Source organism: Blennius ocellaris (assembly GCF_963422515.1).
Source record: "Blennius ocellaris genome assembly, contig: SCAFFOLD_81, whole genome shotgun sequence".
NCBI classification, from domain to species: domain Eukaryota; kingdom Metazoa; phylum Chordata; class Actinopteri; order Blenniiformes; family Blenniidae; genus Blennius; species Blennius ocellaris.
The window spans coordinates 47501-73859 of record NW_027661894.1 but is presented as its reverse complement, the minus strand read 5'-3'; the positions used below and the strand labels follow the sequence as shown (position 1 = coordinate 73859).

Below are 26359 nucleotides of genomic sequence, written 5' to 3'. Positions count from 1 at the left end.
CAGTGGACTGATAACACTGGGCCGATAACAGTTGGCCAATAACAGTGGGCTGTTAGCAGTCGGACGATAACAGCGGGCTGTTAGCAGTGGACTGTTAGCAGTAGACTGCTAGCAGTGGGCCAATAACAGCGGGCTGTTGGCAGCGGACTGTTAGCAGTGGACTGTTAGCAGTGGGCTGTTAGCAGTGGACTGTTAGCAGTGGACTGATAACACTGGGCCGATAGCAGTTGGCCAATAACAGTGGGCTGTTAGCAGTTGGACGATAACAGTGGGCTGTTAGCAGTGGACTGTTAGCAGTAGACTGCTAGCAGTGGGCCAATAACAGCGGGCTGTTGGCAGCGGACTGTTAGCAGTGGACTGTTAGCAGTGGACTGTTAGCAGTAGACTGCTAGCAATGGGCTGTTAGCAGTGGACTGTTAGCAATAGACTGTTAGCAGCGGACTGTTAGCAGTGGGCCAATAACAGCGGGCTGTTAGCAGCTGACTGATAGCAGTAGACTGCTAGCAGTGGGACTGTTAGCAGCGGGACAGTGAAGACTCAGGCGGAAGATCCACCAGAAGTGAAGCGAGTCCGACTCTGTGACACTAAACAAACAGGAAGTGGTGATTTGAGGTTGAAATGTTGAATTATGGTCTGGAGTGATATTTCTGTCACGTCTCAGCAGTTTATCGTCGTCATGAGGAAGCTCAACTTTCCGATCAGTCAAACATTTGGTTTTTGCATCGAGGCGTTGGGACTTTGTCAGAATGTGAATTATTAGCAAATAAAACCAAAACATGTCGTCGCTGTGTGACCGCAGGGAAAACAGCGAGCAGAGTAATCAGAGTAATCAGAGTAATCAGAGTAATGGGGGTGAAGGCGGCTGAAGCTACGGACACGGCGGTCGGCGTGAACACAGTCTGGCTGCACCGCACAACATCTGGACGGTTTTCCAGCTGTGGAGCCGCTCAGCCTCGACTCCTGTTTCACTATGAGGTCATCGCCTGGAGGAGGAGGAGCCACCAGGAGCCTCCTCTTGGAGAAACAAACCCAGGGGGAGGAGGAGGAGAGGAGGGGAGGAGGGGAGGAGGAAGGGAGGGGGTGCAGCAGGCGGAGAGGAAGAGAGGAGGAGCAGCAGGAGAGGAGGGGAGGAGGAGCAGGAGGACGAGGAGGGGAGGAGGGGAGGAGAGGGGGTGCAGCAGGAGAGGAGGAGCAGCAGGAGGAGAGGAGGTGCAGCAGGAGGAGAGGAGGTGCAGCAGGACGAGAGGACGAGAGGAGGAGAGGAGGAGGAGCAGGAGGAGAGGAGGGGACGGGGTGCAGCAGGAGGAGCAGGACGGGAGGAGGAGAGGAGGAGAGGGGGTGCAGCAGGAGAGGAAGAGAGGAGGAGGAGAGGAGGAGCAGGAGGAGTAGAGGAGGAGAGGGGGAGCAGGAGGAGGAGAGGAGGAGGAGCAGGAGGAGAGGAGGGGACGGGGTGCAGCAGGAGGAGCAGGACGGGAGGAGGAGAGGAGGAGAGGGGGTGCAGCAGGAGGAGAGGAAGAGAGGAGGAGGAGAGGAGGAGCAGGAGGACTAGAGGAGGAGAGGGGGAGGAGTAAAGGAGGAGAGGAGGAGCAGCAGGAGGAGAGGAGGAGGAGCAGTAGGAGCAGGAGGAGGAGAGGAGGAGCAGCAGGAGGAGAGGAGGAGCAGCAGGAGGAGAGGAGGTGCATCTTTGTCTATATTCCTGCAAGTCAAATATTTTAACTCAGCAGCCTGATCTGCACCTCCTCCTCCTCCTCCTCCTCCTCCTCCTCCTCCTCCTCCTCCTCCTCACCACCTCCTGTTCCACAACATCAAACACACAGCTGTGTTGTAACGTTCCGTCTAGAACATGCAGATGTTCTAACATCCAGTTTGTTCCAGTGGAGCAGGTTCATCCTGCAGTGACCCTGAGTGGCCACTGGAGGCGACCGAGAGCAGAGTTTGTTCCTTAATGGTGGACGATGGGTCATCAACCTCCTCAGCAGCTGTGTGTGTGTGTGTGTGTGTGTGTGTGTGTGTGTGTGTGTGTGTGTGTGTGTGTGTGTGTGTGTGTGTGTGTGTGTGTGTGTGTGTGTGTGTGTGTGTGTGTGTAACCTCTAACCCTAACCTCTCCCAGGCTAAAGGAAGCATCAGTGTTTCCCAGGCTAAAGGATGCATCAGTGTCTCCTAGGCTAAAGGAAGCATCGGTGTCTCCTAGGCTAAAGGAAGCATCGGTGTTTCCTAGGCTAAAGGAAGCATCGGTGTCTCCAAGGCTAAAGGAAGCATCGGTGTCTCCTAGGCTAAAGGAAGCATCGGTGTCTCCTAGGCTAACGGAAGCATCGGTGTCTCCTAGGCTAAAGGAAGCATCGGTGTCTCCTAGGCTAAAGGAAGCATCGGTGTCTCCTAGGCTATAGGAAGCATCGGTGTCTCCTAGGCTAAAGGAAGCATCGGTGTCTCCTAGGCTATAGGAAGCATCGGCGTCTCCTAGGCTATAGGAAGCATCGGCGTCTCCTAGACTAAAGGAAGCATCGGCGTCTCCTAGACTAAAGGAAGCATCAGTGTGTCCTAGACTAAAGGAAGCATCAGTGTGTCCTAGGCTAAAGGAAGCATCAGTGTCTCCTAGGCTAAAGGAAGCATCGGTGTCTCCTAGGCTAAAGGAAGCATCGGTGTCTCCTAGGCTAAAGGAAGCATCAGTGTCTCCTAGGCTAAAGGAAGCATCGGTGTCTCCTAGGCTAAAGGAAGCATCGGTGTGTCCTAGACTAAAGGAAGCATCGGTGTGTCCTAGTCTAAAGGAAGCATCGGTGTCTCCTAGGCTAACGGAAGCATCGGTGTCTCCTAGGCTAAAGGAAGCATCGGTGTCTCCTAGGCTATAGGAAGCATCGGCGTCTCCTAGACTAAAGGAAGCATCGGCGTCTCCTAGACTAAAGGAAGCATCAGTGTGTCCTAGACTAAAGGAAGCATCAGTGTGTCCTAGGCTAAAGGAAGCATCAGTGTGTCCTAGGCTAAAGGAAGCATCAGTGTCTCCTAGGCTAAAGTAAACATCGGTGTCTCCTAGGCTAAAGGAAGCATCGGAGCTTCCTAGGCTAAAGGAAGCATCGGCGTCTCCTAGGCTAAAGGAAGCATCGGTGTCTCCTAGGCTAAAGGAAGCATCGTGTCTCCTAGGCTAAAGTAAACATCGGTGTCTCCTAGGCTAAAGGAAGCATCGGAGCTTCCTAGGCTAAAGGACGCATCGGCGTCTCCTAGGCTAAAGGAAGCATCGGTGTCTCCTAGGCTAAAGGAAGCATCGGTGTCTCCTAGGCTAAAGGAAGCATCAGTGTCTCCTAGGCTAAATGAAGCATCAGTGTGTCCTAGGCTAAAGAGACAAACCCTTCCGGGTTCAGTGAAGGTCACTAAGGCTCTCGGTGGCTCTCTGCTGCCCCCTGCTGGATCCTGTCAGGTCAAACACGTTGGTTCATCAGAGGTAACCAGTGTCTGTCCTCCTGTCCTCCTGTCCTCTGAGGAGACGAGTGTCTGTCCTGCCAGGACGCGCTCGGGGCAGCAGCAGCCCTCGGGGCAGTAAACAGGCGGAGGCCAGCAGGAGGCTCATGTGTCTGTGGTCGGACGTAACCGCCGCCACTTCCTGCCGGAGCTGACCACGCCACGCTCACTTCCTGTTCCAGCCTGGAATTCAACTGAGGCATGTGGTGGTGTGGCGTCGTCTTTTTTACCCCATCTGTCTCTCTTCACCTCCGTCAGGCGGTCTTCACCTCCGTCAGTCAGTCTTTACCTCTGTCAGTCAGTCGTTCTTTACCCCGTCTTTCAGTCAGTTGTTCAGTCAGTCAGTCAGTCAGTCGTTCTTTACCCCATCAGTCAGTCAGTCAGTCAATCAGTCAGTCAGTTGTTCAGTCAGTCAGTCGTTCTTTACCCCTTCAGTCAGTCAGTCGCTCAGTCAGTCAGTCAGTCAGTCGTTCAGTCAGTCAGTCAGTCAGTCGTTCAGTCAGTCAGTCAGTCAGTTGTTCAGTCAGTCAGTCGTTCTTTACCCCTTCAGTCAGTCAGTTGCTCAGTCAGTCAGTCAGTCAGTCGTTCAGTCAGTCAGTCAGTCAGTTGTTCAGTCAGTCAGTCGTTCTTTACCCCTTCAGTCAGTCAGTCGCTCAGTCAGTCAGTCAGTCGTTCAGTCAGTCAGTCAGTCAGTCGCTCAGTCGTTCAGTCAGTCAGTCGTTCTTTACCCCATCAGTCAGTCAGTCAGTCAGTCGCTCAGTCAGTCAGTCAGTCGTTCAGTCAGTCAGTCAGTCGCTCAGTCAGTCAGTTGTTCAGTCAGTCAGTCGCTCAGTCAGTCAGTCGCTCAGTCAGTCAGTTGTTCAGTCAGTCAGTCGCTCAGTCAGTCGCTCAGTCAGTCAGTCAGTCGTTCAGTCAGTCAGTCGCTCAGTCAGTCAGTCAGTCGTTCAGTCAGTCAGTCAGTCAGTCAGTCGTTCAGTCAGTCAGTCAGTCAGTCAGTCGTTCAGTCAGTCAGTCGCTCAGTCAGTCAGTCAGTCAGTCAGTCGTTCAGTCAGTCAGTCGCTCAGTCAGTCGATAGAAGAATAAAGAACTTAGAGGTGAAAGTTATTCAAACATCTTCACAGTTTGGACTCGTTTTCAGAGACGGTGCAGATTTTAATTTTCCTCATTGGAGTCGTTGAGACGAGTCTTTGAGACGAGTCTTTGAGACGAGTCTTTGAGACGAGTCGTTGAGACGAGTCGTTGAGACGAGTCGTTGAGACGAGTACAGACAAGACGAGAACATGCAGTCCACATCCAGACGGTAGAAACTCATGCAGAAGTACTGACACACTGTAGGTGTGGGCGGGGCCACCGGTATGGGCGGGGCCACCAGTAGGGGCGGGGCCACCAGTATGGGCGGGGCCGCCAGTAGGGGCGGGGGGGCACCGGTATGGGAGGGGGCACCAGTAGGGGCGGGGCCACCGGTAGGGGCGGGGCCACATGTAGTGGACCGATCAAGTTGGATTGTTATCATGGTGACTGTCAAAATAAAAGTCCTGAGGAAACGTTGTGATTGGCTCTGAGTGAAAGTCAGCTGATGTGTGACGGAAGGTTTTTCTAGGTTCTGGTCCGGTTCTGGTCCGGTTCTGGTCCGGTTCTGGTCCGGTTCTGGTCCAGTTCTGGTCCAGTTCTGGTCCGGTTCTGGTCCGGTTCTGGTCCAGTTCTGGTCCAGTTCTGGTCCGGTTCTGGTCCGGTTCTGGTCCAGAGTTTCCATCCAACCAGCGGAGAACAAACAGAATCAGGTTTCTCTCCTCCGTCACGAGTTCCAGGTGCCTTGTGATGACGTAGGCCACTGGGTGGAGTCGGGGGGGGGGCGGAGTCAGGAGGGGTGGAGTCAGGGGGCGGAGTCACGGCGCTACAGCAGCCGCCGCATGCGATTGGTCTGTTTCTCGATGTTTAACGACCGTCGGTCGACCGACTCGGTCAGAACGTCCAACACCTCCTCCTGGCGCTCCAACTCTGACTCCGCCTCCAACGCCAGGCCCTTCAGCTGCTGCAGCATCTGCAACACACACACACACACACACACACACACACACACACACACACACACACACACACACACACCATGTGACCCAGCTCTCTGCTCAGGTCATGTGACTCTGCTCGGGTCATGTGACTCACCTGCCGGAGCTCCTGGGCCTCGGCCCGGCTCACGCTGGGCGCCAGGACCTGGATCTGGTCCAGGTCTCCAGCTGGGAGCTGAAGCGGTTCTGGGGAGTCCACAGGAAGTGGCTCTGCTGAGGAGAGAGAGAGAGAGAGAGAGAGAGAGACTTACTGCCCCCTGGTGGCCACATGGGGCGGTGCAGACACTGACCACTACATTACCTCTCTCGCTCTCTCTCTCTCTCTCGCTCTCAGAGAGAGAGAGAGAGAGAGAGAGAGAGAGGGGATAGGGAGACAGAGAGAGAGAGAGAGAGAGAAACAGGGAGAGAGAAAGAGAGAAAGAGAGAGCGAGAGAGAGAGCGAGAGAGAAAGAGAGAGAGAGAGAGAGAGCGAGAGAGAAAGAGAGAGAGAGAGCGAGAGAGAGACAGACAGACAGAGAGAGAGAGAGAGCAAGAGAGAGAGAGAGAGAGAGAGACAGAGAGAGAGAGAGCAAGAGACAGAGAGAGACAGAGAGAGAGAGAGAGAGAGAGAGCAAGAGAGCGAGAGAGAGAGCGAGAGAGACAGAGAGCGAGAGAGACAGAGAGCGAGAGAGAGAGAGAGCGAGAGAGAGAGAGAGAGCAAGAGAGCGAGAGAGAGAGAGAGGTAAACAACACAAACAAGGTTCTAGGTTCCATCATGAATCCAGAACTTTTCCAGACCTTGAAACAGAAACCAGAACGCCATGACCCGGTCCAGGTCCTGCTGACAGGAAGTGGGCGGTCTTACCGTGGCCGGCGGCGCCGCGCGGCTCCGGCGGCGAGGCCGCGAACGCGGCGAAGTCGGCGCCGAACTCCAGCTTCCCGCCGTACTGCAGCTGCAGCAGCGGCAGGACGGCGGCCATCTTGGCGGACAGCAGGCGGCAGCGGACGTCGGGCCGGCCGATGAAGCGGCGGCGCACCGTCACCTCGTAGGGACTGTGGACCCGCACCTCGTCCACGTCGCCGCGCCGCAGGCGGAGCGCCGGCCGGCCGCCGCCGTCCCGGACCTCCAGCGAGGAGGGCAGCAGCAGCAGCTCGCCGGGCCGCGGCTCGCCGCCGCTGCCCTGGGAGAACACCGCCGGGATGATGGCCAGAACCTTGCTGCTGCCGCCGCCGCCGCACGGCGCGGCGCACGGCGCGGCGCCCGGCGACGACGCCGCGCCGGCGTCCTCGTCCTTCACCTGCGTCCTCCAGGGAAACTTCCCGAACGGCCACCAGGGCGGAGACTCCAGCTCAGACAGCAGCCTGCAGGGTGGAGCAGAGATCAGTGGAGGTGTGGGTGGAGCTGGAGGTGGAGTTGTGGGTGGTGCTGGAGGTGTGGGTGGAGGTGCAGGTTGGGTGGAGCTGGAGTTGTGGGTGGAGTTGGAGATGCTGGTGGCGCTGGAGGTGTGGGTGGAGCTGGAGGTGGAGTTGTGGGTGGAGCTGGAGGTGAGGGTGGAGCTAGAGGTGGAGGTGCGGGTGGAGCTGGAGGTGCAGGGTGGAGGTGTGGGTGGAGGTGTGGGTGGAGGTGGAGGTGCAGGGTGGAGGTGTGAGTGGACGTGGAGGTGCAGGGTGGAGCTGGAGTTGCGGGTGGAGGTGCAGGTTGGGTGGAGCTGGAGGTGCAGGTTGGGTGAAGCTGGAGGTGCAGGTTGGGTGGAGCTGGAGGTGTGAGTGGAGTTGGAGGTGTAGTTGTGGGTGGTGCTGGAGGTGTGGGTGGAGGTGCAGGTTGGGTGGAGCTGGAGGTGCAGGTTGGGTGGAGCTGGAGTTGTGGGTGGAGTTGGAGATGCTGGTGGTGCTGGAGGTGTGGGTGGAGCTGGAGGTGGAGTTGTGGGTGGAGCTGGAGGTGAGGGTGGAGCTGGAGATGTGGGTGGAGCTAGAGGTGGAGGTGCAGGTGGAGCTGGAGGTGCAGGGTGGAGGTGTGGGTGGAGGTGGAGGTGGAGTTGTGGGTGGTGCTGGAGGTGTGGGTGGAGGTGCAGGTTGGGTGGAGCTGGAGTTGTGGGTGGAGTTGGAGATGCTGGTGGTGCTGGAGGTGTGGGTGGAGCTGGAGGTGGAGTTGTGGGTGGAGCTGGAGGTGAGGGTGGAGCTGGAGATGTGGGTGGAGCTAGAGGTGGAGGTGCGGGTGGAGCTGGAGGTGCAGGGTGGAGGTGTGGGTGGAGGTGGAGGTGCAGGGTGGAGGTGTGAGTGGACGTGGAGGTGCAGGGTGGAGCTGGAGTTGCGGGTGGAGGTGCAGGTTGGGTGGAGCTGGAGGTGCAGGTTGGGTGGAGCTGGAGGTGTGAGTGGAGTTGGAGGTGTAGTTGTGGGTGGTGCTGGAGGTGTGGGTGGAGGTGCAGGTTGGGTGGAGCTGGAGGTGCAGGTTGGGTGGAGCTGGAGGTGTGAGTGGAGTTGGAGGTGTAGTTGTGGGTGGTGCTGGAGGTGTGGGTGGAGGTGCAGGTTGGGTGGAGCTGGAGGTGCAGGTTGGGTGGAGCTGGAGGTGTGAGTGGAGTTGGAGGTGTAGTTGTGGGTGGTGCTGGACGTGTGGGTGGAGGTGCAGGTTGGGTGGAGCTGGAGTTGTGGGTGGAGTTGGAGTTGTGGATGGAGCTGGAGGTGTGGTGCGCGTGGAGCTGGAGGTGCGGGTGGTGCTGGAGGTGCAGGGTGGAGGTGTGGGTGGAGCTGGAGGTGCAGGGTGGAGGTGGAGATGTGGGTGGAGGTGCAGGGTGGAGGTGGAGGTGCAGGGTGGAGGTTGGCTCACCTGTCGGCGACCCCCAGGTCAGACTCCACCTTGTCCAGGTCCTCCACCATGCTGGTGAACTGCTCCCCCTGCTGGCCGAGGACGCGGCTCGTCTCCTCCAGCTGCCTCTGAGCTCCGCCCACCAGGCCGATCAGGCTCCGCCCCCTGGACTCCGCCCGGCCTCCGTCACCCCCGCCCCCCCCCCAGCAGCCCCTCCCTCCAGAAGTGCTGCAGCACGGTGAAGGCCGCCGCCCTGCTGGGCTTCAGGGAGCAGAACCAGTGCTTCAGCTTCCCCTCCTCCAGCACCGTCAGCGCGCTGAAGATCAGGCTGGACGCCTCCGCCTTCAGCTCCACCACCCGGGACATGGGGAGGCTGAGCAGCACCACCTCCTCCTCCTCCACCTCCTCCTGCTCCTCCTCCTCCGCCCTCGGCCGGCTGCACACGAAGCGCAGCGCCGTCCGGGTGAGCGACAACACGCCGCCGCGCCACCGCCGCTCGCCGCTGACGTAGTAGGAGGCGGGCCAGCTGTGGATGGAGGCGGGGCGGCTCATGGTGGAGGCTCACCTGGAGGAGGAGGAGCAGGGGGAGGAGGAGGAGGAGGAGGGAGGAGGAGAAAGTGGAGGAGGAGGAAGGAAGAGGGAGAAGGAGAAAGTGAAGGAGGAGGGGAAGAAGGTGGAGTAGAAGGGAGGAGGAGGAGAAGGAGAAAGTGGAGGAAGAGAAAGAGGAGGAGGAGGAGGGTGGAGGAGGAGAAGGAGAAAGTGGAGGAAGAGAAAGAGGAGGAGGAGGAGGTTGGAGGAGGAGAAAAAGGAGGAGCAGGAAGAGGAAGAGGAGAACGAGGAGGAGCAGGGAGAAAGAGAAAGTGGAGGAGCAGGGAGGAGGAGAAGAAAGCAGGAGATGGAGAAAGTGGAGGAGGAAGAGAAAGAAGAGGAGCAGGGAGGAGGAGGAGAAAGTGGAGGAGGAGGAGAACGAGGAGGAGTAGGGAGAAGGAGAAAGTGGAGGAGGAGGAGGAGCAGAACAGTGTGATGATAGGAGGAGAAGGAGGAGCAGGAGGAGGAGGAGGAGGAGCAGAACAGTGTGATGAGAGGAGGAGAAGGAGGAGCAGGAGGAGGAGCAGCGGCTCTCCTCTCCTCCGTCTCTTATTATTGATTATTGATTACAAGCTTCCCGCAGAGCAGCGCGACACTTTTTATCGTCCGACCGGAAACTGCGGCGTCAAACGGCGGAACGACGAGACGCGGAGAAACAAGCGGAAGTTGACGAGACGCTGAATTCAGACGCGGGATGAATAAACGCCAATAAAACTGCTTTTATCCACCGGAAGTAGATTCAAGTATTTAAAAAATTTTTTACATCCAAGAAAAAAATCACCTTTTCAACATCACCTGTCCTCGATGTTCACGACGGAAGCGGCGGCGCTGCTCTGTTTACTGTCCGACCGGAAACTGAGCTCAAGCGCGGAAGGTTCCGGGGTGGACTTTCCGGTTCGATTGAACCGGATTCAGAGACCGGGACAGACCGGGACGGACCGGGAGGGACAGGGACGGACCGGGGTGGACTGAGAGGGACAGGGACGGACCGGGAGGGACAGGGACGGACCGGGACGGACCGGGAGGGATAGGGACGGACCGGGGTGGACTGAGAGGGACAGGGACGGACCGAGAGGGACAGGGACGGACTGGGACGGACCGGGAGGGATAGGGACGGACCGGGACGGACCGGGAGGGATAGACCGAGACCGGGACTTCATCGGGACCGGACGGAGGAGGACACGTGAAGGAAACGTCAACGTTCGTCTCCACCTCGGAGAGACACCATGTAGACCACCAGGACCCGGCTCCCCTGACCCCCCCCCCCCCCCCCCCTCAGACCATTATGGACCTGGAGGCGTACCGGACCTGCAGCAGCCTGGTGAAGACCCCCCCCCGGTCCTACCAGGAGTCCTGCTCGTCCCACTTCGTGGACTACATAGACCGGGACCTGAGCTACTCCCGGTTCTTCAGGAAGTACCTGCTGCCCAACCGGCCCTGCATGTTCTCCAGGACCTTCACCCGGGACTGGACCTGCACCCGGCGCTGGGTCACCGAGGGGGGGCGGCCCCACTTCCAGAACCTGCTGCAGGACTTCGGTCTGAGGGGGGGGGGGTGATATATATATATATATATATAATATAGGAGTATTATCTGAGTATTATCTGAGTATTATCTGAGTACTGGAGGGGTTAACAGTGTGTCAGTGTGAACGTCTCCGTCCTCCAGGTGACCGTCTCTCTCGTCCCCAGACCAGACGTCCGTCCCCGTAGCGAACTGCAACGCCAAGGAGAACAACTCCAACCCCAAACAGCTGATGTCCTTCCGGGACTTCGTCCAGTACTGGAAGGACTTCATCCAGAACGGACACTCGTCCCCCCGGGGGTGTCTCTACCTGAAGGACTGGCACATGGCCAGGTAGCTGGACCGCTTATTACTGCTGTTATTACTGCTGTTATTACTGCTGTTATTACTGTTCTCTTATTACTGTCCTTATGGGTTATTACTGTTATTACTGTTCCTTATGTGTTATTGCTGTTCTGTTATTACTGTTCCTTATGTGTTATTACTGTTCTGTTATTACTGTTCCTTATGTTATTACAGTTGTGTTATTACTGTTCCTTATGTGTTATTACAGTTGTGTTATTACTGTTCTGTTATTGCTGTTCTGTTATTACTGTTCCTTATGTTATTACAGTTGTGTTATTACTGTTCTGTTATTACTGTTCCTTATGTTATTACAGTTGTGTTATTACTGTTCTGTTATTACTGTTCCTTATGTTATTACAGTTGTGTTATTACTGTTCCTTATGTGTTATTACAGTTGTGTTATTACTGTTCCAGGGACTTCCCAGAACACGGGTCGTACTCCACGCCGCTCTTCTTCTCGTCTGATTGGCTCAATGAGTACTGGGACGTCCTGGAGGTGGACGACTATCGTTTTGTCTACATGGGACCTAAAGGCTCCTGGTAAGAGACGCTACGCCGTCCTCCACCACGCTCTCCACCACGCTCTCCACCACGCTCTCCACCACCGCCACGCTCTCCACCACGCTCTCCACCACCGCCACGCTCTCCACCACGCTCTCCACCACGCTCTCCACCACCACGCTCTCCACCGCCGCCACGCTCTCCAGCACGCTCTCCACCATCACACTTCGCCATGCTCTCCACCACCACGCTCTCTGCCGTCACACTCCACCACGCTCTCCGCCACGCTCTCCACCACGCTCTCCATCGCCACCACGCCCTCCACCACCACGCTCTCCGCCACGCTCTCCACCACGCTCTCCATTGCCACCACGCCCTCCATCACCACGCTTTCCACCACGCTCTCCACCACCACCACGCTCTCCAGCACGCTCTCCACCATCACGCTCTCCGCCGCCATGCTCTCCACCACCACACTCTCTGCCGTCACACTCCACCACGCTCTCCACCATCACACTCCGCCACGCTCTCCACCATCACGCTCTCCACCACCACGCTCTCCATCGCCACCACGCTCTCCACCACCACGCTCTCCACCACCACGCTCTCCGCCACGCTCTCCACCACGCTCTCCACCATGCTCTCCGCCGCCCCGGTCACCGCTCCGCTCTCCGCCCCGCCTCCAGGACGCCGTTCCACGCCGACGTGTTCCGGTCCTACAGCTGGTCGGCCAACATCTGCGGGAGGAAGAAGTGGCTGCTGTTCCCCCCGGGGCAGGAGGACTTCCTGCGCGACGCCCACGGCAACCTGCCCTACGACGTGACGAGCGGCGAGCTGAAGGACCGCGGCCTCTTCCCGCACGCCGCCGAGGCGGGTCAACCGCTGGAGATCATCCAGGAGGCGGGAGAGATCATCTTCGTGCCCAGCGGCTGGCACCACCAGGTCTACAACCTGGTGAGGGTTCTGACCTCACAACCCGACCTTTGACCTCTGGCCTCACACCCTGACCTCTGGCCTCACCCCAACCTCTGACCTCACACCCCGACCTCTGACCTCACAACCCGACCTTTGACCTCTGGCCTCACACCCTGACCTCTGGCCTCACCCCAACCTCTGACCTCACATCCTGACCTCTGATCTCAATCCCGACCTCTGACCTCACACCCCGACCTCTGACCTCTGGCCTCACACCCTGACCTCTGACCTCACACCCCGACCTCTGACCTCACACCCCGACCTCTGACCTCACACCCCGACCTCTGACCTCTGGCCTCACACCCTGACCTCTGGCCGGCTCGCTCAGGCTCAAGGCCACGAAGCTGCTGCGCCGGGCCGGTGGGAAAAGTAATCTGAGTACCCCGGGTGTGTCCCCCCCCCCCCCCTCCCCCTCCCCCGACAGGAGGACACCATCTCCATCAACCACAACTGGCTGAACGGCTGCAACCTGGACCTGATGTGGGACTTCCTGCAGAGAGAACTGCTGAGCGTGCAGAAGGAGATCGACGAGTGGCGGGACACCATGGAGGCCTGGCACCAGCACTGCCAGGTGGGGGGGAGGGGGAGGGGGGGGGGGGGGCTGCCCCTCAGCTTTAAAATGAGGTTTTACTTGTGTTGCTACCTGGACTAGCAAGCGACCTGCTGATGTTCTAGATCAGAGTTCTTCAGCCTCTGGTGTTTCCTCCAGATCGTCAGCTGAGCCCCGGGAAATGATCACAATTCACATTTTCCACCACCTGAAAATGTTAAAAAGTTAAACTCTGCAGCCTCTATTAACAATATAAAGTGTTTCTCATCACAGTTTTATCAACAGGAATCCAGTAAATCCAGAAAGCAAGGACTTTTTTTAATAGTGCCTCCCTCAGTGTGAAACCTGGACCTGATGGATGAAGAGCTGAGATCCTGGTTTTCAAAAACTTCTCCATCACTGTCACTGACACAGTACTTTGATACAAGATGGTAGCAGGAGGTGGAGATGAACCACACTGACGTCTGTCACTTTACATTTCACCGGCAAAGTTCTGTGCTGCCCTCTAGTGGCGAAGAGTATTTATACAGGATTACTCTGCAACACACTGGTTTTTTTACAACAAAATGTGAAATTGGTCTAAAGAATGACGACTTTTCTCTAAAGCTTTTCTTTTGTTTGTGTTTTGAGCCAGTTTTTTTAAAAAACAAATGTATTTAAAAAAAATCTTTTTCAAGATATTAATAGCAAAAGAACTTTTATTAATGTGGTTTTACTCTTAAAAGCAAAAAAAGCAGCTTGGATAAAAATAGAATAATGTGATGTGCTTGTAGTATTTATACATGATTTTTTAGAACAAAATGTGAAATGTGATCATTTCCCGGGGCTCACCTGACGATCTGGAGGAAACCCCAGAGGTGGAAGAACCTGAGATCTTTGTTTGGCAGCAGCGGGAGACCCATCCAAGATGGCGGCTCCGTAGGCTGCGTGGCATCTAGTGTGTGTGTGTCTCTGGGAGGAACGTCTGACGTGGTCATGGCGTCTGTCCCCAGGTCATCATGAAGGCCTGCTCCGGGATCGACTACGCCGAGTTCGCCTCCTTCCTGAAGATCATCGCCGACAGCCGCATGGCGTTCCTCGGCGCCTGCCGCGCCGGCGAGCCGGCCGACTTCCCGCGGCCGCACTCGGAGGCGCTGGCGGCGCTCGGGCCGTACCACGCCGCCTTCGACCTGCAGCGGGTCGCCGACATCATCGAGTGCCTGCTCTGCAACGAGGACTTCAAGAGGCTGGACCAGGCGGCGCTGCAGCCCGACGCCCTGCTGCAGCGCATCCAGGACTGCATCCGGGCCACCAGGGGGCAGCACCTGCTGCTGCAGGACTGAGGGAATAAAGAGACGACGGGTGGAGGCTTTTCTCGGCTTTATTCAGCGCACACACACACACACACACACACATACACGTCTTTCTCAGCTTGTGAGGACCAAAGATCTGGCACTTCTTTGTGAGGACCCCCATTTCCACTGCAGTCGGAAAAATGCAAACATTCAAACTAACACCAGGTGGCAGTAGAGAGTTAGAACGTCACTAAAAATGTTTTTTTTAAACTTAATCTAAATGACATGAAGAGAAAACAAAAAAATAACCAAAAAAATCCCATTATAGAAGAAAAAATTTTTTTTAAACTAATTTAGACGTTTTGTTTGTTTTTTTTATACTTTAAATCAGTGTTTTTCTACCTTTTTGAGCCAAGACACACTTTTTTGTTTGTAAAACTCTGGAGGCACACCTCCACCTGAAAATGTTAAACTCTGTAGCCTCTATTAATAATATAAAGTCTTTCTGCAAACATTTAAACTAACACCAGGTGGCAGTAGAGAGTTAGAACGTCACAAAAAATACTTTTTTTCTGTATTTACTTGATTCCCGTTGATAAAACTTTGATGAGAACGACTTTAAAAAGGTTGAAAAACACTGGAATAGTGGATCTTCTAATTCAGTGTTTTTCAACCTTTTTGAGCCGAGACACACTTTTTTCTTTGTAAAACTCTGGAGTCACACCTCCACCTGGAAATGTTAAAATGTTAAACTCTGCAGCCTCTATTAACAATATAAAGTCTTTCTCATCAAAGTTTTATCAACAGGAATCAAGTAAATACAGAAAAAAAGTATTTCACAATGTCTTTTTTTTAACTTAATCTAAATTACATGACGAGAAAATAAAAAATCCCATTATAGAAGAAAAAAAATGTTTTTTTAAACTAATTTAGACTTTTTTTTTTTTTACTTACTGTAAATCAGTGTTTTTCTACCTTTTTGAACCAAGACACACTTTGTTTGTAAAACTCTGGAGTCACACCTCCACCTGGAAATGTTAAAAAGTTCAACTCTGTAGCCTCTTTTAACAATATAAAGTCTTTCTCATCAAAGTTTTATCAACGGGAATCAAGTAAATACAGAAAAAATGTATCTCACAATGTCTTTTTTTTTTTACTTAATCTAAATGACATGAGAAAACAACAAAATAACCCCAAAAAATCTCATTATAGAAGAAAAAAAAAGTTTTTTAAACTAATTTTGACTTTTTTTTTTTTTTTACTTACTGTAAATCAGTGTTTTTCTACCTTTTTGAACCAAGACACACTTTGTTTGTAAAACTCTGGAGTCACACCTCCACCTGGAAAGTTTAAAAAGTTAAACTCTGTAGCCTCTTTTAACAATATAATGCCTTTCTCATCAGTTTTATCAAACTTTGATGAGAGAAAAATGCAAACATTTAAACTAACACCAGGTGGCAGTAGAGAGTTAGAACGTCACTTCAAATGTCAGAAAAGACTAACTTAAAAAAAAAAAAATCCAAGGAAAGTCAAAATGTCCTCACAATGTTGGTGATCCCGCCAGGACTCGGTCCCCACAAGTACAGCGAGACAAACACGCACACACACACATACACGTCTTTCTTCGGTTGTGAGGACCAAAGATCTTGCACTTCTTTGTGAGGACCCCCATTTCCACTGCAGTTGGAAAAATGCAAACATTCAAACGAACACCAGGTGGCAGTAGAGAGTTAGAACGTCACTTCAAATGTTAGAAAAGACTAACTTAAAAAAAAAAAAAAAAGAAAATCCAAGGAAAGTCAAAATGTCCTCACAATGTTTATGTTCCCGCCAGGACTCGGTCCCCACAAGTACAGCGAGACAAACACTCACACACACACGGTGAGGTCACAGGTCCTGGTCTTGGGGCCACCACGGCGGCACGGCGGCCCGCACCGTCGTCGCCTCGCCCTCGCCGCCGCCGCCGCCCGTCCTGAGGACCAGCGTTTCGGCGGCGTGCGCCACGCGGACCAGGCCCAGGCCCAGCTCGCCCACGCCGGCCCGGTGCTTGCCGGCCGGCTTGCCCGCCTCCGTCTCCAGGGCGGCGCCGTCCGGCGGCGGCGGCGGCGGCGTCCCCGCGGAGGACAGACGCAGCGGCAGGAGGCGCTTCCGCACCACGCCGGTGTGGTGAGTCCTCGCCGTCAGCTCCTGGCCGATGTAGCAGCCCTTACTGAAGCTGATCCCGTCCAGCGCCACCAGGTTGGACTCCAGGGGCAGCGCCACGCCGGGGGGGAGGTCCCGCACCCCCTCGGGGAGTCCTGAGGCCACAGACACAGGGTCACACACACACACACACACACACACACACACACACACAGTGGAGCTCCTCTCACCGATCCGGTACCGGTGTCGGTGGTAGTCCTCGGGGTCTCCTATCCTGGACCCCAGCAGGTCCCGGGGGTCCCGGTCGTCCCGCAGGACGAGCCTCCAGCCCATCAGCGCCGTGCGAGGGTCCGCCTCCCAGACCAGGACCCGGTCCGGGGGGCCGGGCCGCCGGGGGGGCTCCGGGCCCGGCGGCAGCGCGGCCCAGAGGCGGAGCTCCGGGCAGCAGCGCACCGACACCTGGCGGCGGACCCGGTAGGTCTTCAGGTGCTTCAGGACCCGGTCCCTCACGGCGGCGTCGCACTCCAGCAGCACGCCGTCCGGCTCCGTTCCGGGCGACGCCCCCAGCCTGGAAACGCCCCGGGGAACCCGGACAGTCTGCTCAGTCGGGAGCCCACCTGAGGTCACCTGAAGTTACCTGAAGTCACCTGACCTTCACCTGAGGTCACCTGTAGTCACCTGAAGCTACCTGAAGTCACCTGAGGTTACCTGACCTTCACCTGAAGTTACCTTTAGTCACCTGAGGTTACCTGAAGTCACCTGAGGTTACCTGTCGTCACCTGACCTTCACCTGAGGTTACGTGAAGTCACCTGAGGTTACCTGAAGTCACCTGAAGTTACCTGAAGTCACCTGACCTTCACCTGAGGTCACCTGTAGTCACCTGAAGCTACCTGAAGTCACCTGAGGTTACCTGTCGTCACCTGAAGTCACCTGACCTTCACCTGAAGTTACCTTTAGTCACCTGAGGTTACCTGAAGTCACCTGAGGTTACCTGTCGTCACCTGACCTTCACCTGAGGTTACCTGAAGTCACCTGAGGTTACCTGAAGTCACCTGAGGTTACCTGAAGTCACCTGAGGTTACCTGTCGTCACCTGAGGTTACCTGTAGTCACCTGAGGTCACCTGTAGTCACCTGACCTTCAGCCAGGAATGTGGGCGGTCTCTCCCGGAGGAAACTTCAGGATTCACTCACTCCGCTCCACAAAAGAAAGTTCTGCTGAAAGCATGCAGACCACGCCCCCTCACACTAGGCCACGCCCCCTCACAGCCGGTACACTTCTATGATGTGATGTTTTAAAAACTGCAGCTTATTTCTCACTTCAAGTGTTTTCAGGAACGTTCCTCTGAAGTGTTTCAGTCATGAAGTCTGAGCCGCCATGTTGGTCTGGTTTTACCTGCAGGAGCTGAGTGATGCGTTCAGGTGCATCACGTGACTCCGCCCACTGACTCATGAACGAGCTGAAGCTCTCCCTTCAGGTGACTCGGTTCTGGTTCCTTCATGGACAAACACAGCCGAGTGTGACAGCTGAGGCTTGGCGCCACTTACCTGTACAGGATGACGTCATAGAGCGTGCGTCCCTGCACGTTGAGCAGGTGTGCGTAGAGAGCCGCGCGCTCGTTCAGCAGCGTCACGTCGTTGGTGACGATGCCCTGCAGGAACGCGCTCGTGTCCGCGCCCTCCAGCCTCAGCAGGGCCCGGTGGGTCAGCTCGTAACACACGGGCTCGTGCCCGCGGTCCGTGACGTCACTGTAGTCCCGCGCCCGCACTAACTGGGCTCCTCTGGCGAAGCGCGCACCCGAGGACACACGTAGCGCAGCGGCGGCGGCGGCTGCCGTGAACGCGCACCGGGAAATAAACCACAGCCCCATAATGCGCGCGCCCGCGCTGGGAGCACGAACCGAGTCACACACACACACACACGGTTACACGGTGAAAGTGCGTGTGAGACCGTTAACAACACACACTCCTCCACTCGCAGCTCACCGCGGCCATCTTGAATTCCCACAATGCATTGCTCGGTCATAAGCGCACCACGTGTGTTTGTTTACGGAAGTGCTGCATTAATTAGTATCATTTAAACGTTGTCTTTGTCTTTATTTTATTGTTTGATGTGATTTCCGGTGAAAACGTGTATTTATCAGTTCTGTGCAGTGAAATTAAATAAATTAAATCTGAATTAAAGCTCCTGGTCTGGCTGTTTTTGTACTTCTATTCTTTCATTGAGAGTTTAAAGTGACTTGTTGTTCATTATTGCAGTGGAGCTGCTCCCATCCATTGAATCGATTAATCACATTTGTTTCTAAAAATATTTATTTTGCAAGTTCAAGTCGTTGTTTTTCTCCACCACTCGTTGTTGTTGTTGCACTTTTGCTTGAATTTGTTGAACGTCTGAGCTTCATTTCCTTTTTAATTTGTTTATATGAATTTTAACTCTTGAGGACAATCACAAGCAATAAAGTTGCACTTTTGACTATATATCATTTTTTTTAGCTCATTGAGAAAAAAAAATTCGCAAACTGAAATTTTCTTTAAAAAAAAAAAATTATAATTTGTTTTTAGGCCAAATCGTCCTAATTTGAGTTGATTCGTCTCTTCAGCCTCTCTGGACTGTGACTGTGTTTCACCAGCAGGGGGCGACACTCACAGGCGTTCACCACATGTTCCTGTCGTGTGTGTGTGTGTGTGTGTGTGTGTGTGTGTGTGTGTGTGTGTGTGTGTGTGTGTGTGTGTGTGTGTGTGTGTGTATGGTAACACGCCACAGTAACACACTACTGATTTCTAAAAGTAAAAAAGTGTTAAAATTGGGAAAATAAATTCACAAAACCACATATAAAAGAACAAAAATTGATCAAATTTAAATATCGTCCCCAATAAAAAAGCTTAAATGAGGTTGAAAACTATAAAATCGGGTACAAAAACAGCAGGAAATGTAATGAAATGTTCACATCTTAACTAGAATTAAAACTTCATGAATGCAACTGAAGACGGAGTTTAAATTCATAAATTAAAACGAGCCGTCCAACCGTCCATCCGTCCAACCTTCCAACCGTCCGGCCGTCTTCAGGACTTCCTGTTCACACACATTTCCTTTGATTGTTTCATTTAAAGGGGCGGCGCTCGTCTCCCAACCGTCCTCCTCCGTCTCTTTAACTGAACTCAGTAACTCCTGCTCAATACAAGTGTTGGTAAATAATCCAAGTTATTCTGTGTTTGTCTGTAATTTCTTTATTTTTCACGTGTGTTAGATTTAACAACTTTAACAACAGACGACCAACAGAAGCAGCCTTGTTCTCTGTTCAGTTGTTCTTTCTGTCGTTTTCTTCTTCAATCAGCTCGTATTAAATCTGCAGTCCGGTAGAAACAAGACGTCCGTCCAGCAGGACGGCGTCAAACTCTCTCTTTGTCCAGTCAGAGGTCTTGTCCAGTCGGAGGTCTTGTCCAGTCAGAGGTTGTGTCCAGTTGGAGGTTGTGTCCAGTCGGAGGTCTTGTCCAGTCGGAGGTCGTGTCCAGTCGGAGGTCTTGTCCAGTCGGAGGTCTTGTCCAGTCAGAGGTCTTGTCCATTCGGAGGTCTTGTCCAGTCAGAGGTCTTGTCCAGTCAGAGGTCTGTTCCAGTCAGAGGTCTTGTCCAGTCGAAGGTCGTGTCCATTCGGAGGTCTTGTCCAGTCGGAGGTCTTGTCCAGTCGGAGGTCTTGTCCAGTCAGAGGTCTTGTCCATTCGGAGGTCTTGTCCAGTCGGAGGTCTTGTCCAGTCGGAGGTCGTGTCCAGTCGGAGGTCTTGTCCAGTCCGAGGTCTTGTCCAGTCGGAGGTTGTGTCCAGTCGGAGGTCTTGTCCAGTCGGAGGTTGTGTCCATTCGGAGGTTTTGTCCAGTCGGAGGTCTTGTCCAGTCGGAGGTTTTGTCCAGACGGAGGTTTTGTCCAGACGGAGGTGTTGTCCAGTCGGAGGTCTTGTCCAGTCGGAGATCTTGTCCAGTCGGAGATCTTGTCCAGTTGGAGGTCTTGTCCAGACGGAGGTCGTGTCCAGTCAGAGGTTTTGTCCAGTCGGAAGTTGTGTCCAGTCGGAGGTCTTGTCCAGACGGAGGTCGTGTTCAGTCGGAGGTCGTGTCCAGTCGGAGGTCTTGTCCAGTCGGAGGTCGTGTCCAGACGGAGGTCGTGTCCAGACGGAGGTCTTGTCCAGTCGGAGGTTGTGTCCAGTCGGAGGTCGTGTCCAGACGGAGGTCTTGTCCAGTCGGAGGTCTTGTCCAGTCGGAGGTTGTGTCCAGTCGGAGGTTGTGTCCAGACGGAGGTCTTGTCCAGTCAGAGGTCTTGTCCAGTCGGAGGTCGTGTCCAGACGGAGGTCTTGTCCAGTCGGAGGTCTTGTCCAGTCGGAGGTCCTGTCCAGTCGGAGCTCCGCACCGTCACACTTCGGGTTTTAGTAAAAGTTACAGAAGTTATCACAAATCATCTGACAGCTAACGAGAGACACAGAATGGGAATAAAAACGTCGTCCCGCCGAGTCCTGATTGTTGTCCCCCCCCCCCCCCCCCCGCCGAGGCTCCGTCCCGTCACGCCGGCGCTCCTCAGATCCACACCGAGGTCTTTCCGTTCTTCGCCACGGCGGCGGCGGCGGCCTTGGGCCTGGCGCCCTGCTTCTCCTGGACCGTGTTGACCCGGTTCTGCTCGGACACGGTGGCCAGGGACCGGGGGCTGCTGGCCCCGGAGGCCTGCTGGGTGTGCTTGGTCTGGTAGGTGTGGAAGGCCATGTCCAGCTGCTCCTGCGCCACCCGCAGGTGGCGGTGCAGGCTGGCCAGGTCGGACGGGATGTTCTCGTCGGGGCTGGCGCACTGCCGCTCCGGGGCCCCGCTCACCAAGTTCTGCCCGTGGTAGGGGTGGGCCATCAGGCCGTTGTTGGGGACGATCCGCCCGCCGGGTTTGTCCGTCCTCACCACCAGGTTGTAGCCCGGCGGGGACGCCGGGATGTTGCGCGAGAACGGGTAGCCGAAGGACGGCCGGCGGCCGCGGCCCCTCTTGGCGCGCAGCGCGTCCCGGAACGTGCCGACGCCCAGGTGCAGCATCTCGCAGACGTTGAGCAGCAGGCAGAGGCAGCTCACCACGTACATGATGAGCAGGAAGATGGTCTTCTCCGTGGGCCGCGAGACGAAGCAGTCCACCCGGTGGGGGCACGGCGCCCGGTCGCACTGGTAGGACGGGCGGACCCGGAAGCCGTAGAGCAGGTACTGTCCGGCCAGGAAGGCCACCTCGAACACGGCGCGCGACACCAGCTGCAGGACGTAGATCCTCAGCAGGCCCTCCTGCACGATGCGCCGCCGCCCGTCGTGCTTGGGCGGGTCGCCGCCGGCCGCCGGGGGCACGGCCCCCCGCGCCTCCTCCGCCGCGTCCCGGTAGATCATGGGCTCGGCCTCGTCGTCCCCGTCCTCATCCGGGACGTCCTCCGGGTGCCGGCCGTCCCTCCACCCGGAGTGTGGCGGCGGCAGCGGCGGCGGCGGGTTCCGGTGCAGCCGGCGCTGCCGCCGGCGCCGATCCTCCTCCGAGCTCCGGGCGATCTTGTGGATGGCGTAGCCCATGTACATGATGGAGGGCGTGGAGATCATGATGATCTGGAAGACCCAGAAGCGGACGTGGGACAGCGGCGCGAAGGCGTCGTAGCACACGTTGTCGCAGCCCGGCTGCTTGGTGTTGCAGGTGAACTTGCTCTGCTCGTCGGAGTAGATGGACTCGCCGCCCACCGCCGTCAGGACGATGCGGAAGATGATGAGCACCGTCAGCCACACCTTGCCCACGAAGGTGGAGTGCTGGTGGATCTCCTCCAGCAGGCGCGTCAGGAAGCTCCAGCTCATGGTGGCCCGGCGGGGTGCTCAGCGCAAACCTGAGGGGGGGGGGGGGGGGGGGGGGGAGAGCAGAGGTTCTCCTGAGAACGTTCTCCTGCTGCCGACCACTGGAACCGCTGCAGTCCCCCCTAGCCCGCCTAACCGCCCAAACCCCCCTAACCCCCCTAACCCGACCCTACCCCCCCAACCCTCCCTAACCCTCCTAACCCCACCCTCCCTACCCCCCTACCCCCCCTCCTGGAGCAGGAGGTGGAGGTAGGAGCCTGGTTCTGCATATAAGAGCCTGGTTCTACAGGCGACAGCCTGGTTCTATAGCTGACTGCCTGGTTCTATAGGTGACAGCCTGGTTCTATAGGCGACAGCCTGGTTCTATAGGCGACAGCCTGGTTCTATAGGTGACAGCCTGGTTCTATAGGCGACAGCCTGGTTCTGTAGGTGACAGCCTGGTTCTGTAGGTGACAGCCTGGTTCTATAGACAACAGCCTGGTTCTGTAGGTGACAGCCTGGTTATGCATGTAAGAGCCTGGTTCTATAGGTGACAGCCTGGTTCTATAGGCGACAGCCTGGTTCTATAGGTGACAGCCTGGTTCTATAGGAAACAGCCTGGTTCTGTAGGTGACAGCCTGGTTCTGCATGTAAGAGCCTGGTTCTATAGGTGACAGCCTGGTTCTACAAGTGACAGCCTGATTCTGCATGTAAGAGCCTGGTTCTATAGGTGACATCCTGGTTCTATAGACAACAGCCTGGTTCTGTAGGTGACAGCCTGGTTATGCATGTAAGAGCCTGGTTCTATAGGTGACATCCTGGTTCTATATGTGACAGCCTGGTTCTATAGACAACAGCCTGGTTCTGTAGGTGACAGCCTGGTTCTATAGGCGACAGCCTGGTTCTATAGGTGACAGCCTGGTTCTATAGGTGACAGCCTGGTTCTACAAGTGACAGCCTGATTCTGCATGTAAGAGCCTGGTTCTATAGGTGACATCCTGGTTCTATAGACAACAGCCTGGTTCTGTAGGTGACAGCCTGGTTCTGCATGTAAGAGCCTGGTTCTATAGGAAACAGCCTGGTTCTGTAGGTGACAGCCTGATTCTGCATGTAAGAGCCTGGTTCTATAGGTGACAGCCTGGTTCTGCATGTAAGAGCCTGGTTCTGTAGGTGACAGCCTGGTTCTGCATGTAAGAGCCTGGTTCTATAGGCAACAGCCTGGTTCTGCATGTAAGAGCCTGGTTCTATAGGTGACAGCCTGGTTCTACAGGTAGGGGCCTGGTTCTGCAGGTAGGTACCTGGTTCTGCAGGTAGGAGGTTCTAACCCCCAGAGCGCAGCAGAGTTGATTCTTTGTGTTTTGCAGCTCAGCTCCGAGTGACACGCTAAAATCTAAACCTGACCTTTAAACCTAACCTCTAAACCTCTAAACCTCTAAACCTCTAAACCTCTAAACCTCTAACCCTCTAACCCTCTAAACCTCTAAACCTCTAACCCTCTAAACCTCTAAACCTAACCTCTAACTTAACCTCTAAACCTCTAAACCTAACCTCTAACTTAACCTCTAAACCTCTAAACCTAACCTCTAAACCTCTAACCCTCTAAACCTCTAAACCTAACCTCTAAACCTCTAACCCTACCCCCTAAACCTCTAAACCTCTAAACCTCTAAACCTAACCTCCAAACCTAACCTCTAAACCTTTAAACCTGACCTCCAAACCAAACCTCTAAACCTAACCTCTAACTTAACCTCTAAACCTCTAAACCTAACCTCTAAACCTTTAAACCTAACCTCTAAACCTCTATCCCTACCCTCTAAACCTCTAAACCTCTAAACCTCTAAACCTAACCTCTAAACCTCTAAACCTCTAAACCTAACCTCCAAACCTAACCTCTAAACCTTTAAACCTGACCTCTAAACGAAACCTCTAAACCTAACCTCTAACTTAACCTCTAAACCTCTAAACCTAACCTCTAAACCTTTAAACCTAACCTCTAAACCTTTAAACCTGACCTCTAAACCAAACCTCTAAACCTAATCTCTAACTTAACCTCTAAACCTCTAAACCTCTAAACCTAACCTCTAAACCTTTAAACCTAACCTCTAAACCTCTAAACCTAACCTCTAAACCTCTAAACCTCTAAACCTAACCTCTAAACCTCTAAACCTCTAAACCTAACCTCTAAACCTTTAAACCTAACCTCTAAACCTCTAAACCTAACCTCTAAACCTCTAAACCTTTAAACCTAACCTCTAAACCTCTAAACCTAACCTCTAAACCTCTAAACCTCTAAACCTAACCTCTAAACCTTTAAACCTAACCTCTAAACCTCTAACCTAACCTCTAAACCTCTAAACCTCTAACCTAACCTCTAAACCTCTAAACCTCTAAACCTCTAACCTAACCTCTAAACCTCTAACCTAACCTCTAAACCTCACTTCTAACTCTAACCTCTAAACCTCTAACCCTACCCTCTAAACCTCTAAACCTCTAAACCTCACCTGTAACTCTAACCTCTAAACCTTTAAACCTGCCCTCTAAACCTCACCTCTAACCTCACCCTCACCCCTCCGGACCCTCACCCCTCCGGACCCTCACCCCTCCGGACCCTCGCCCCTCCGGACCCTCGCCCCTCCGGACCCTCACCCCTCCGGACCCTCACCTCACAACAAACAGTCTGAAGGAGTTCCAACATGTTGATTGTCAATATTTTCATTGTAAACCCTCCCTCTCATCGCCCGTCTCATCATGAGACCACATTCTGCCCTGAACCGTTGAAGCAGACAGGAGGAATAAAGACTCGTGAAGGAGAGTCAGTGTCGGTTCACCGACAAGCAGAGAAGAAATGTGAGGAGGAAGATCCTCAGTGAGAATCCTGGATCCTCGACACTCACCTGGAACATCTGCACCTGCCTCTTCTACCCTGGAGCTCAGGCTGCTGGCTCTCTGACACATCCTCGAGTCCCCAACGAGTCCCCAACGAGTCCCCAACGAGTCCTCAACAAATCCACAACGAGTCCCCAACGATCCCCAACGAGTCCCCAACGAGTGTCCAACGAGTCCCCAACAAGTCCCCAACGAGTCCTCAACAAGTCCACAACGAGTCCCCAACGAGTCCTCGACAAGTCCCCAACGAGTCCTCAACGAATCCTCAATAAGTCCACAACGGGTCCCGAACAAGTCCTTAACGAGTCCCCAATTAGTTCTCAATGAGTATGGAAGGAGTCCCCAACGAATCCTCAAAAAGACCTCAACGAGTCCTCAACGAGTCCTCAACGAGTCCACATTAACGAGTCTTGACGTCCCACCAGGGATCACATGGCGACGGAGCTGCTGCTCTGATTCCTGCCAACTTCAATCTGAAGAACCAAGAGCTGGTGGAAGCTGAAGAATCCCCTCCCCCCTCCCCCTCCCCCTCCTCCCCTCCCCCCTCTTCTCTACATCTTCCTGCCCCACTCTCTCTCTCTCTCTCTCTCTCGTTCCTTCTCTCTCTCCCTCGCCCCCCCTAACCCTAACCCTGACCCCCCCCTCAGGTACAGGTATGCCCCCCCCCCCCCCCAGGTCTCCCCCCGTCCCCCAGAGGTTTGTCACCAGACAGGAAGTGAAGAGGAGGTGATGATGTCACAGCGAGACGTCGTGTCACTGAGACACGAACCACCTGTCTGGATCGTCTCATCGTGTCCTCAGGTGGACAGACTGTCATAATATTTACATCCTGCAGGAGGCAGACGACCCAGTGACCTCTGGCTGCTTCCAGACCCCCCCTCCGCCCCCCCATCCCCCCCCCCCCCTCCGCCCCCACCACCGCCCAGTATGGAAGACAGTGAGGAGGCTTGAGGAAGAGCCAGACCCCCCCATCCAGACGGCAGTGGGAGGAGCCAGACCCCCCCCCCATACTGGAGGACAGTGAGGAGGTGGGGGGGGGGGGGGGGTCAAAGCCAGACCTTCAGTGACCTGCAGCCCCCCCCCCCCCCACCCCCCTCCCTCACATGATGGAGGTCCTGACAGCAGTTTGTGTTCCTTCATCAGACCAGCTGAGACGGAGGCCAATTACCCCCCCCAGGACCCCCCCATCCCCCCCTGGCCCCCCCCAGCCCTCCCGGGCTGCCTGCTCCTCCTCTCCGAGGAGATGTGGCGTGGCGAGGACCCGGAGCAGGGGGAGTGGGGTGGGGTAGGGGGGTGGGAGGGGGGGTCGGGGTGGGGGGGGGGGGGGGGGGTTCGTTTGCTGCTGGAGTTTGTGCTTCGCCTCAGGAAACCTTCTGCACGTGTTTTAAGTTGAAAAGCTGTTGACTTCCTGCAAAATCCCACCGTCGTTTACAAAGCTGTGGTTCACCAAGACCAGGACCAGGAC

At 54.9% G+C, this 26359-nt stretch overlaps 4 protein-coding genes across 6 annotated transcripts; 1 reads left to right on the top strand and 3 right to left on the bottom strand.

Moving 5' to 3' along the window:
- Positions 1-4712: 4712 nt before the first annotated feature.
- On the bottom strand, positions 4713-9717 carry snap47 (synaptosome associated protein 47). Its single transcript, XM_080522171.1, is given in 6 exon segments — positions 4713-5491; positions 5614-5729; positions 6361-6857; positions 8320-8499; positions 8501-8863; positions 9668-9717. Coding segments are annotated over 5 exon segments (1290 nt in total). The 5' UTR covers positions 8851-8863; positions 9668-9717; the 3' UTR covers positions 4713-5344.
- Positions 9718-9849: 132 nt separating this feature from the next.
- On the top strand, positions 9850-15994 carry jmjd4 (jumonji domain containing 4). The gene is made up of 7 exons (XM_080522172.1): positions 9850-10424; positions 10578-10743; positions 11170-11295; positions 11943-12210; positions 12656-12802; positions 13774-14122; positions 15890-15994. Exons 1-6 carry the CDS (start codon positions 10172-10174, stop codon positions 14101-14103), a joined length of 1290 nt encoding a protein of 429 aa, XP_080378298.1. The 5' UTR covers positions 9850-10171; the 3' UTR covers positions 14104-14122; positions 15890-15994.
- Positions 14130-18332, bottom strand: iba57 (iron-sulfur cluster assembly factor IBA57). 3 transcript variants are annotated; one of them, XM_080522174.1, is made up of 3 exons: positions 17745-18332; positions 15928-16765; positions 14130-15732 (listed from the first exon to the last, which is right to left on the bottom strand). In XM_080522174.1, exons 1-2 carry the CDS (start codon positions 18065-18067, stop codon positions 15943-15945), a joined length of 1146 nt encoding a protein of 381 aa, XP_080378300.1. In that variant the 5' UTR covers positions 18068-18332; the 3' UTR covers positions 14130-15732; positions 15928-15942. The 3 variants fall into 3 exon arrangements, with proteins under 3 accessions (XP_080378300.1, XP_080378301.1, XP_080378299.1); XM_080522175.1 differs by having other exon boundaries at positions 14130-16352; positions 16428-16765; XM_080522173.1 differs by having other exon boundaries at positions 14130-16765.
- Positions 18333-20754: 2422 nt separating this feature from the next.
- Positions 20755-25043, bottom strand: gjc2 (gap junction protein gamma 2; the record flags this gene model as incomplete). The annotated part of the gene is made up of 2 exons (XM_080522176.1): positions 24903-25043; positions 20755-22061 (listed from the first exon to the last, which is right to left on the bottom strand). The coding sequence occupies exon 2, from the start codon at positions 22030-22032 to the stop codon at positions 20755-20757; it is 1278 nt and encodes a 425-aa protein (XP_080378302.1). The 5' UTR covers positions 22033-22061; positions 24903-25043.
- Positions 25044-26359: the final 1316 nt, after the last annotated feature.

Bases quoted from the DNA above. Each gene is read 5' to 3' on its own strand.
- jmjd4 (XM_080522172.1), top strand. From the start codon at position 10,172: ATGGACCTGGAGGCGTACCGGACCTGCAGCAGCCTGGTGAAGACCCCC. The intron at 11,296-11,942 runs GTAAGAGACGCT...CCCCGCCTCCAG, and splicing joins ATGGGACCTAAAGGCTCCTG to GACGCCGTTCCACGCCGACG. The intron at 12,211-12,655 runs GTGAGGGTTCTG...CTCCCCCGACAG, and splicing joins ACCACCAGGTCTACAACCTG to GAGGACACCATCTCCATCAA.
- iba57 (XM_080522173.1), bottom strand. From the start codon at position 18,067: ATGGGGCTGTGGTTTATTTCCCGGTGCGCGTTCACGGCAGCCGCCGCC. The intron at 16,766-17,744 runs GTAAGTGGCGCC...GGGCGTTTCCAG, and splicing joins TATGACGTCATCCTGTACAG to GCTGGGGGCGTCGCCCGGAA.